The sequence below is a fragment of the Euprymna scolopes genome, chromosome 15 (genome assembly GCF_053919585.1).
Source record: "Euprymna scolopes isolate OS-2025 chromosome 15, ASM5391958v1, whole genome shotgun sequence".
Lineage (NCBI taxonomy): Eukaryota > Metazoa > Mollusca > Cephalopoda > Sepiida > Sepiolidae > Euprymna > Euprymna scolopes.
In genome coordinates this window covers 77,992,965-78,005,320 of record NC_136496.1, presented here as the reverse complement: position 1 = coordinate 78,005,320, position 12,356 = coordinate 77,992,965, and the positions used below count along the sequence as shown (strand labels likewise).

General features: G+C 33.0%; 1 protein-coding gene across 2 annotated transcripts in view; it reads right to left on the bottom strand.

Moving 5' to 3' along the window:
* Positions 1-6,944: 6,944 nt before the first annotated feature.
* LOC145293924 (uncharacterized) overlaps positions 6,945-12,356 on the bottom strand; it is a 241,481-nt gene continuing 236,069 nt past the window's right edge. For both annotated transcript variants that reach the window (XM_080140747.1, XM_080140748.1), the window contains exon 6: positions 6,945-7,239. In XM_080140747.1, the coding sequence (XP_079996873.1) occupies positions 7,085-7,239 (155 nt within the window). In that variant the 3' untranslated portion in view covers positions 6,945-7,084. The remainder of the gene's footprint in view (positions 7,240-12,356) is intronic.

The window sequence follows — 12,356 nt, the reverse complement described above, 5'->3', positions numbered from 1 at the left end:
TGTAAAGAAAACTTAATTACTTAATTCCTTCCTTCCTAAATCTTGCAATCACACCTGTACCTACTCCATCCTGTGCTCCAATCTCCATAATTTAAAAAAAGATTTGATTAAAAGAAAATTCATTTTTTTAAATGCGAAAACGTTTACATAAAAAATTTTCGTTAATGCTGTAACAAAAATATTTAAAAAAAAAAAAAAATCTAAAAATTCAACAAAATTTATTTCTTTAATCGAGTGAAAAACAAAAATACAGTTTCTGAAGTTATGGTAAAATTAGATTTTAATATCTCTAAAAGTTTAACGGTACCAAAGAAAATGGCTGGCAGACATCATAAAAAAAAATATATATATTTTTAAAATATAATTCACCTTGACTTTGGGTTAGTATTAGGATTAAGAAAAGGCATATGCTTTGTTTTTTTTATGTCTTTTTTTTTTTTTTTTTTTGACATTTTTTTATACTAAAGTTTGATCGGGGATATCCAAGTTATTTATAGTAGTTTTCTTCTTCATCCCTTTTTGCTTCTTTGTGTTGACAAGTAAATAATCCATCACACCTCAAAGGGATACTTCGGCATAGCTCGCTTTCTTCACACAAACTACCTGTTCTTCAAATGGCTTGCTTTTATGCAACCAAAGGATCATCTAATTTTCATGCAAATAGCAAGAATTTAATTACTTTCATGTGACCGTTGAGCATATGTAATGTGCTTTTTTTTTTTTTTTTTTAACACAGGAATCACCACTCGACGATAAGGGTTAATGGGTATACATTAGTCAATGTGATTATAACATAGTAAACATAAGTAGTGGGAATTTTGTAAATTGGATTATTTAGAGGGACGGTTTATCAAGAACTTGTTTACATTGGACTTGAAGACAATCAGATTGTAGTCAGCTAGAAAGCAGGTAATCAGAAGAGAGTTCCACAGGTGTGCAGGTCTAAGAAAGAAGCTAAGGAACAAACAAACAAACAAAAATAAATCCAACTCTGCTTTTCTTTCTTTTTAACACAAGGCGTTAATTACTATTTTTCTTTTTCCCCCCGTTTTGACACCAGCTTCAAAGTCTTTCACTTCTGCTCCACTACACACCGACTGTAGACAGTCATTTCTTATACTTCATGTTTTTCAACCGCACTCTTTCTTCTGACCGCACACTAGCCACAGTCAGCCCATTCTCGCCTTCACTTTACACGTCCGTCTCCTTCAGCGAACACTTTTTTCTTCCTGACCATGTGGTGTCCTTTTTTCTTTTTCTTCAGATGCAAGCCCGAGCACACTTGCCTATTTGCATAAAATTAGCTGTGCATCAGTTATTTTCAATGTAAGTGCTCGACTGAGCTCCACTTTGATTCCCCAATGCCAAACTGTCACAAAAAATACTCGACTAGCCACAACCACTATATACGATTTCTCCCACTCTCTAACTGTGCCTAAATCTAAATGCAGATTCCATGAACAAAGCTTCTTTCTCAGAGCTGCTCGCCTGTGGAACACTGTTCCTCTGGTCTGCTTCCTGATTGAATACAACATAGTAGCATTTAAATCCAATGTAAACAAGTTCTTGTTGAGCCGTCCCCATAAATAATCAATTTATGATGTAGGGGACTACTATCGAGGACATAATTTGTAGGGATACTATGCAAGGAGTTCAGCAGCAAGATGTCTGTTTCCATTACATTTAAACTTCTGCATGCCAGTACAGTCTGGGAAACAGGAACCCGGTAGGGAATTCCAAAGTCTAGCAGTTCGAGGAAAGAAACTATTAGAGTAGAAGGCTTTCTGGCATCTAGGGATCGCTACTGTGTAGGGGTGGGATTTTGCTGCTTGTCGAGTTTATAGGGGGTATTTACGTCAAAGGGGTACAAAGGCTTGTAGTTCAGAGCACCCAATATTAAAATACTTATAAAACAGACAGAGGCGTGCACTATTTTGTTGATGGGACAGTAGTTGAAGCTTAACTGATAGTGTGGGACTCAATAGGTTTTCAACTCTCTTTTGAACTCTGTCTAAGAGAGAGAGAGAGAGAGAGAGAGAGAGAGAGAGAGAGAGAGAGAGACTAGTGGCAGATACAACGGCCCAAATGTGTCAACAATACACCATACATGAGCGAATGGTGGCCTTGGTCATGCTTTTTATCCCTCTTTTTCATTCGTCAAATTAACTACATGTATAATAATTGTTAGTGCTGTTCTTGACAATTTCCAAAGACTTACTACCACGAAAATACACAACTTGTAGCATTTACACCATAGAATATTCTTCTTTTTTTTTTTTAATTTTGTTTTCTCCTAGGCTTTCATCCAAGTTGTTAGTTTTTCAGTATCTGTACTAAAAAGAAAAATTTATGACTACTTATAACTTTATTTTGCTAAAGACATTTCCTCTGGTGACATAAGTTATTTGTTGAAAATATATGGATTAAGGAAACAACTTGAAAAGTATGTATTCCTTGTTGAATAATAAATTTCTCATAAATGTTTTTATTTACCTAATTTTGCCCCAAATTTTCAGTTATATATATATATATATATATATATATATATATATTTTTGTTTATAAAATATGATTATCCACTGACATGTTTGTCGTCGTGTACGACTCATCAGTGGCTGAATCTAGCGGGATTCGAAATCAGGACTCCATTGTGGCTGAATCTAGAACACACACACACACACAGATTGAGAATATATAAAAATCTATAAATGCAAAAAGTTTTTCATTTCACACACCAACAAAACGACACACTGTTATTTCAATCAATAATCACAACAATCTGTTAAACTACTGTCTATTTAGTAAAGAGCTATTTTTTTTTCTTAATTTGCATAATTTTTTTTTAAACAGTATATAACGAATTGATGATTGGGGTGATTAAGTTTTCATTTTATAATCCTATTTTCTAAATATATGCAATAATTGCATCAATATCTCAAGAGTAATTACACTGATTTATTTAAAAAAAAAAAAAAAGAAAAAGGATAAATTATCAAACCTTTTCTTAAAATTTTATGCTTGTTAATTTTCAAGGGAGGCAATTTAAATGAAAAAGTTTTTAAAATCACAATAAAATCATATAAAAGATATGTAATGTACTGTATATACTTGTGCATAAGTCGAATTTCTGGGAGACGATTTTAAGGTTATTTTTTTAAGGTTGACTTATACATAAGTAATGTTTTTAGGAAACGCTGTTAAAGATTGATCATAGCATAGAAAACAAAGCAATCATAGTATAGAAAACGCCATTTTGTTTGTGCACTCGGTATATACCGGTAATACTAGTAATTAATCACACTCCTTCCGAACCTCACTGCAGTGTGTTTGCCAGCATGTAAGCACATGCACGGTTTTTCAGTGGGAGGCTTAATAATAATTGGAATCACGCTTGCAATGTTCACTCTCTAGATGTGGCTATAGGCCTAAGTTCGATATGATGTATTTGGTGATGATAGGACTTTTTTTATAGTAGATTAGGAATATCACAATATGTCGTTTTCCTCTAAGTTCAACAAGTTTTAATAATTTAATGACAACTTTTTAATTTTAATTTTATTTTACCGTGAGGTAAAATACCAGATTGAGAAACGAGTGTGATATGTCCTTCTCTCGAGGGTAGATGAGACTCTCTTAAGCTGTGGTAGGCACCCCATCTAGTGATGGCACCACGATAAAAAATACCCTTGATAGCCCTGGCGAAGCATCAAGTATTCAGCTACCAACAAGATTTGAATTACACTACAAACTCATGTAGTGAGTTCAATCTCGGCTGCGGCTGCGCTGAATGGATGGATTTAATGAAACAATTTAATGGCATTTGTGTTTGTTGCATGTAAGTATGCAGCAGATTTGTTCTATATATGAAAATTGAATAAACCACACGTGCATAAATGCATGTATTATCGCTTGCGGATGCCAAGAAACAATTTATAATATGTCTTACAAAAAAAACAAAACAAAAAGGAAATTATCTGCGCCAGCGAGAGCCATGAGATGGACTATTTAACTTGTTTAGAATCTACAGATGACTTATACACAGGTAATACCTAAAATGGTATTTTTGGTCTTAAAATGCATATCGCCTTATATACAAGTATATACGGTAAGTTATACATTTATAAAAGAATACTCGAAGCTAGATTAATAGCCACCGAATGGTGGATATCTTTTTCTTGTATGTGTGTGTGTGTGTGTGTGTGTGTGTGTGTTAGTTACAGAATTTTATCATGACTAGATAAAGATTGTATTTATTTTCAAATATGATTAATCATAAAATAAAAAGATTGGAAAAACTCGCTGGACAAAGATCAATGGGGGTTAGGATTAGCCCTTTCAGACTTTTTTTTAATTCATCACGTTTAAAAATGAATATAATCTTTATATAGCTACACACACACACACATATATATATATATATAGCACACACATATATATGTACACACGCACGCGCGTGTCTATGTATGCTTTTTGTAGTATAAAATTTCATTATGACCATATGAAGATTGTGTTTATTTTTAATACAATCTTTATATAGCTATAATGTGTGTGTGTGTGTGTGTGTGTGTGTGTGTGTGTGTGTGTGTGTGTGTGTTTGGGCAGCATTTTTTCTTTTATGCTTAATTCGTTAAATTGAACAGACGTTTTTAATCTATTAATTTTACATTGGATCCTTTCTATTTTTCGTATTGTAGTCTTTACTTCAGGCCGAAATTGACCGATGTAATAACCATAACTTTGCTTTGTCCAAGTCCTTTCAAATCCTTCTGTATAATAATGTTAGTCTTATCAACTAGAAGCTTTCTAAACTGAGACAATGGAACGGAATGCTGGTTTGTCAGGTGTTTGAAAATGGCACTTTGTTCAGAGCGCTGTAATGTTAGCCTCCTAGACAATGTCATAGTAGTCATACCTGTGTATATGTTTCTATCGGAGGCACAGTTTCCCAATGGGCATTTTAATTCATATCCAAGGTTAGTCTTACCAAGTGATTTTGTCGGTCGAAGGGGAGGAATTATTGCTTACGATAAGGTTGGAAGTTTTAAATTTGTTATAGTAAATAGTTAATTTTACGTTTTTATTAGTGTCAATACATTTTTTTTTCGTCTTGTTTTTTAGGCTGTTGAATATTTTATTTTCTAGGTTACACATACAAACTTGCCGAAAGTTGGACCTAAAACAGAGGCCATGACAATGCTATCTTTTTTGCAAAAAAGATATTGCCATAGTGATTAAAAAATGGGACTTCAGTTGTACAGACCAAAAAAAGCCTGCGTAGGGTATTAGGGTTAATATTAAAGGGGCATTGATTGGGGTTATTATATATATATATATTATTTATGATAATAGCTATAGTTTCTAAGACTGGGACATTAGTGAAAAGATTCTCGACGTCTAAGGAAGCAATAATACCGTTTCCAGGTTTCATGTTCCTTAGGGTCTGAATAAGTTCGTTAGTGGATTGAATGTTATATTTATTAGGCAAAAAAATGGGATATCAATTGGTTAATTGTTTTAAACAAATGGTAGCTAGGGGTATTTATTTGGGGAATGATTGGGTGCAGTTAGGCTTATGGGTTTTTACGGTTCCATGTATTTATCTAGGTTTATAATCCCCAATGAGTTGGGGCAGTTTTAGATTATGGCAGTCAGCGTTATTGGCAGTAATTAGTTATTAATTTTAATTTTAAGGAGAGGTATGGGGTTGTGATTTATTATTATTTTTTTTTATTTACGTTTATCATTTAAAATATTGTCTATCTTTGATTGGTATTCGGATTTGTTGAGAATAAAATACATGTTGGTTTTGTCAATTTTTTTAATAATTATTTCAGGGTGGTTTCGCAACTGACGTGTAGCATTCTATTCTCTTGTCCCAGTTTAGAAAGCTCCTAGTCGATAACACTAACATTCTTATACAATGTAACAATAAACGTAAACTTGAAATACTCAAAGCTATACTAATGAAAACTAAAAAATCTAACATTAACAAAATAAACTTTACCAATAGCCTTAACCTTAGCAAATGTTATTAAAAAAAACAATTAATAATTTCTTAACCAATAGAAATCCATAAACATAAATAGTAACACTCCACCCAGTTTAATTAATCCCTGAAAATGAACCCAGCGGGATCTGAAAGTACTTGGACAAATCAAAGTTATGATTATTACATAAGTCAGTTACCTGAAGTAAAGACTACAATAGGAAAATGAAAAGGATCCAAGGTAAAATTAATAGCCTAGAAATGTCTATTCAATTTAACGAATTATATATAACATTTCTGCTAGAATCAAAACAACAAAACAAAACGAGAACATCATATTGTGTATTTTCTTATGCATTACAATTGTTTCGTAACCATTTGGACAATTTTAAATATTATACTATTTAAAAATATTCCAAAATAGCCACTCTTCAGACGGCAAAATGCACTATTTATGCATATATAAATACACTCATAATCTCTATTTTAAGAGAACAAGCAGTTGGACGTACCTCTCTAACACCCTTATATTTAAAAGTAAACATAGAGGCGTTAGAGAGGTAGGTCCAACTGTTTGTTCTCTTAAAATAGAGATTATGAGTGTATTTTGTGGTCTGAGGAGTGGCTATTTTGGAATATTTTTAAATAATATAGTATTTGAAATTGTCTAAATGGTTATGAAACAATTGTAATGCATAAGAAAATACACAATATTATGTTCTCATTTTATGTTTTGTTGTTTTGATTCTTGCAGAAATATTATATGCATGCTCGATTATAGAAACTGATAATCATGAAACTTAATTGAGTTAATTTTAATATTGGACTTGAATTATTATTACTGAAATTTTAATAGATTAAAAATTTGGTTAAAAAATATTAACACGGTATGTTTGTGTGTGTATATATATATATATATATATATATATATATATATATATATATATATATATATAATTGTATATGTATATATACATGTATCTATATATAGATGTGTGTGTGTTTTCCATATATTCGATTTATATAGCTATTTTGAAATTAACTAATCAGATCTGAGATTTTATTTTAGAGACAACTTGTCTCGTTCCAAAAGCATTTCTTATCGAAGTTCTCGTAGGTGATTTCCATCATCATATTTAATCGACATCCAACTGGGGGGTGCGGCAGCAGTCGGTTGATAATTGATGTCTTTGTCTACATTCTTAGGACTTTGGCCATCGCCCGGTTGTGCTTTTGCAATTTTGACGGAAGATCCTAGAAAAAAAAAAGAAAAGAAGAAGAAAAAATTATCCCAATCATGATTGTATAACAGGGTGACGATGACTAAGTAATTAACGCCACGGACTGAAAACCTCCCGAATTCTTACATAACAAAGCTCTTATGATTCGGTGCCAAAGAGGTTAAGACTTTGTCTTTATGATAAAGGCTGGCACACAAAATATTAAAAGCAAAAATGTAAAAAAAAAAAAAAAAAAAAAAAGTGAAGAGATTAAAAGAATTATTATCATTAAAACAAATATTTATATAAAATTTTTTTAAATTAATAAGTTTTAAAATTCGTTTTTGTTCATATGTCATACTGCCCACTATTTCATGACCTCCTCTTTTTTTTACATGGATGTCACCACTTATCAAGGCCCAAAAGCCACTCGTGCTTAATCATTATAAAATATTGTTTTTATAACATGTATAATGTATAGATTGATTTGTTAATTTTATAAGTAATATTAATAATATAAGCAATAGGAATCTGAAGAAAAAAAAACAAGAAGAAAAAAAAAATTGGGGGGAAAATTTATAAAAATGTACTGGGTGGACACTCAAAACTGAGCCGTACTGTATATGTGATTTGGACCACGTGCTTTCCAGCTCGACAAAAAATGCCAATATCTGTTTCCATGGTCTTCTTTCATTTTCTTTTCTGGCCGTGTCGTCGTCTCTCACATTGGTGGCTGGTGAGGGGAGTGCGCACAGGTTTACAAGTATAAAAAAATAAAATACAAATTTCAACACGTTATGTAAATATCAATTGTATTCTGGGTGTGTGACAACATCAGCCCTTTGTATGCTAAGGTTTCCATCTACATTTTCTGCCGAGACCGTGTTCATCAGTTGCTCTCAACTAATCTCAATCTGCTTCGAGCCACAACTTGCGTTTAACTGTGTCAAACTTGCAACTGTCATTCACCGTCACAAACCCAAGATGGTCTATAAATTGTCCTTAACCGCTGTAAACTGTCGCAAAATTCATTGCCACTCCTAAAAAAGTATCCGTAAGCTAACTCTAAATATATCTACTATTATGTCAGACTTTTGTCAGCCACACCTTGATTAACAATCCTATTCAGTTTCCGTTGTGTGCCTTTGTGAACAACTTCCTCGCCATTGTTCTGCAGATAAACTCATTTCCTGTTTTATTTTGTTATATTTTGTCATCTCTTTTTATTTCCTAATACTCAGGGAGGAGGGACGTCGATAGTATAACCCACCTCCAATGCCTAACTTGTCATTTATTAGATAAATTACAAAAGCAAAAATCATGCAGTCATATAAGTTATACACAATACATACATTCATATTACATAATTTATGAAACATCAGAAATATGACAGTTGATTAAAAACAAGAACAGCAAAACAAAAACTGACCAGGTGATTTCCGAACTGAAATAATAAGTGTGTAGTTAATCCTCTCGCCAGTTAAAGGGTATTTGAGTTCCCTTGAAAAATACCATCCAGCAAAGCAATTGTGAGAAAATCCTCACATAGGTTTTGTCCTTGGCAGAATGGAAGAAAACCAAACAGAATTACAACAGGCTCTCCTTTTAAACTTCACCATAAATTTTATTAAAGCAAAAAGATCCATATTGCAAAAGAAACGTCATCTTCAGCTATCTGCCACTATGGACTTGTAACGTCCCCGAAGGGATAATAGTTTGTCTTCGATAAAAGCTGGGTAGAAAACTTCCGCTGACGAAGTTGAAGAGTTGAGGTATCTTCCAAGATGGATATTGCAAGTCGGGTAGCCTCGTTGAGTCCTTTGTAGATTCAGTCCAATGGCGGACAAGGCAGGTCAAACAGTAGACCTTAATTTCGTCTTTGACAGATATTAATTTGTAATGAAGAAAGTCAATAGGCTCACACAGCACAAAGCGCGCAAGAATATAATAATTCACCCAAAGTAATAATAATATAATAATTCGTCCAAAGTAATAATAATATAATACTTCACCCAAAGTAATAATATAATAATTCACCCAAAGTAATAATAATATAATAATTCACCCAAAGTAATAATAATATAATAATTCGCCCAAAGTAATAATAATTCACCCAAAGTAATAATAATATAATAATTCGTCCAAAGTAATAATAATATAATAATTCGTCCAAAGTAATAATAATATAATAATTCACCCAAAGTAATAATAATATAATAATTCACCCAAAGTAATAATAATATAATAATTCATCCAAAGTAATAATAATATAATAATTCACCCAAAGTAATAATAATATAATAATTCGTCCAAAGTAATAATAATATAATAATTCGTCCAAAGTAATAATAATATAATAATTCACCCAAAGTAATAATAATATAATAATTCACCCAAAGTAATAATAATATAATAATTCATCCAAAGTAATAATAATATAATAATTCACCCAAAGTAATAATAATATAATAATTCGTCCAAAGTAATAATAATATAATAATTCGTCCAAAGTAATAATAATATAATAATTCACCCAAAGTAATAATAATATAATAATTCACCCAAAGTAATAATAATATAATAATTCATCCAAAGTAATAATAATATAATAATTCACCCAAAGTAATAATAATATAATAATTCACCCAAAGTAATAATAATATAATAATTCGCCCAAACGTCTCAAAGTAACAAAGTAATTTCGCTGCTTCGAGTGAGAATTCGAGGTCCATTCAATCCTGCGTCTTGTTGAATTCTGGCGATCTGAAAAGATAATTTTGGCGCCAAGAACATCCTCGGTAGTTAGTCATAACATGCCATTTGATTGGTTCAAACAAAACCGTGGGCGGACAAACCGTCCAATAAAGAGCTTGCTTGTTTTTGCAGAATTTCTTACACAATTCCGTTTTGAACAGGTTCCTGCCCAATAGTATATGTTTCTTATATCAAAGAGAGGAAATCAACTTTGCCCCTCCATTAAAGTAGAAAAAAACAAACAAACAAACAGGAGAATCTTTATTCATCTCCTATATAAACAGGTGTGTGCGTGGCGTGTGTTTCCACCATTTTATTTCTCTTTTCAACATATATATATATCAGGAGGAATTTGCTTTCATCTCTTAAATAGAGGACTTTTAAATCATCTCTGATATAAATAGGAATTCTGACATGTTGCTTTCTCCCCTTGTGCTAAAAAAATTAGGAGGCTATTTTTTACCTCCTTACCAGATGATTTTACACCTCTGAAATTGTCAGATATTCCGCTAATTTTTTTTTTTGACAAGCAATAAGAACGTTCTTTTTTTTTTTTTTTTTCATCACGGTCACCACTTATCAAGGCCCGGAAGCTACTCGAGGATAAGGGTTATTGCGTGTACAGTAATCAATGGGATAGCATCGTAGTAATCGTTAGTATTGGAGATTTGATAAAGTGTCTTACTTAAGGGGGCGATTCATCAGGAATTTGTTTATGTTAGACTTGAAGACATCCAAGTTGTAGTCATGTGGGAAACAGGCAAGCGGAAGAGTGTTCCACAGACGTGCAGTTCTAAGAAAGAAGCTTTGTTCATGGAATCTACGTTTTGATTTAGGCACAGATAAAGAGTGGGGAAAATTAATGACAGTGGTTTCAGCTAAACGGGTGTTTTTCGTGAAAGATTGGCGAAGGGGGACCAGAGAGTGGAGCTCGGACGAGCACTTGTCATGGAAATAACGATAAAATAAAGACAGCCCCGCAACGTCTCTTCTGTGGGAGAGAGGTTGCAGGGAAGAGAAAAGGGCATCCCCCACTAAACCAAGAAGTCTATTTTGTACTCTGTCACGGCAGGATAGGCTGTTATACAATTTTACACAGACAACACACAAAACAGTCTTCACACAAACAAATAACATTGTTAACAGAAAAATATATTTCTACTGTCTCTATTTTTTAACAACACCTAAACAACCATATACATGAAGACGAATGCTATATATAACACATATGGGTCTATTCTTTTTCTTTCTGATAGTCTTTTTGCATTTTTTTCGACGACTGATGGATACTTTTGCACTTTAGCGTCCGTTTTTCCGTGAATCGCGCTCGGCAGCGACCGGCAACGCACGGCGAGAAACGGAAAACGCCGGATTATAACAAGCGAGCCAAAAAGGGACGCCAACTAGAAGACGTGAAAAACTGGAAGAAGAAAGAAAGAAAGAAAGAAAGAAAGGAAAGGTAAGAGTTTAACAGGGATAGAAAAGAAAGGCAGAGTTTCATTGCGTTTCTTAAAAAAAAAAAATTTTTTTTAAATCAGGCTGGAAATAATTTGTAAACCCACAGAAAACATCCTCGCCTTTTGTCAGGAAAATCAGCTAGTGGCAACGGAGAGGAGACGCACAACATGTCGGCGAACGTGCATCATGAAGAAACGAAACGTAATCGACTGTTTGGGATGGATGTACACTAATGGCAACTGCAGATAATGGACGTCCTTGCGCCATGGCACCTTTTTCGGGAGGTCCCATCCGCTGCTACCTACGATTGTACGAATTATATATTTGTGGCCGAGCATGCGGAGGTCCCCTTCCACGAGTGAAAAATTATTTTCACCATAACTAATGTTTGTGCAAAATTTAAAAAAAAAAAATCCAAGACATGGTTATTGAGAAAAGTGCGAACAAACGAACGGACGAACTATTTTGGAGTAATTTTACTCCTATAATGGCCCTAAGGGAGCAACCAGAATTATCCCGGAAAATTCGTGTCTGCAAAAATTTACTTTCACCATGACTAATGACAAATTTAAAAAAAAAAAAAAATCTAAGGCCTGGTTATTGAGAAAAGTCTGAGCGGAAGAACGGGAGTGAATTATTAGGTCCAATCCCTCCTTTCTTGGGGTAACAAATAAGGTCCTCATTCAATTGTACACGGAAAAAAAAAAAAAAACGAAAACGAAACAGTCTTCACAGCAACAAATGATCTTTTTGACATAGAAATATAATATTTGCACGGTTTCTATTTTTTTTTTAAATATAACACATAAACAAATATTTTTTAGTCAATGTTGGATAACGAGCGAGTCTTGAAATGTATCTATGAAATCAGTTTTGCGTTTTTGTTTTGTTTTTTCATGCGTGCGATTGTATTTTTTATTTTTATCGACCGCCTCTGTT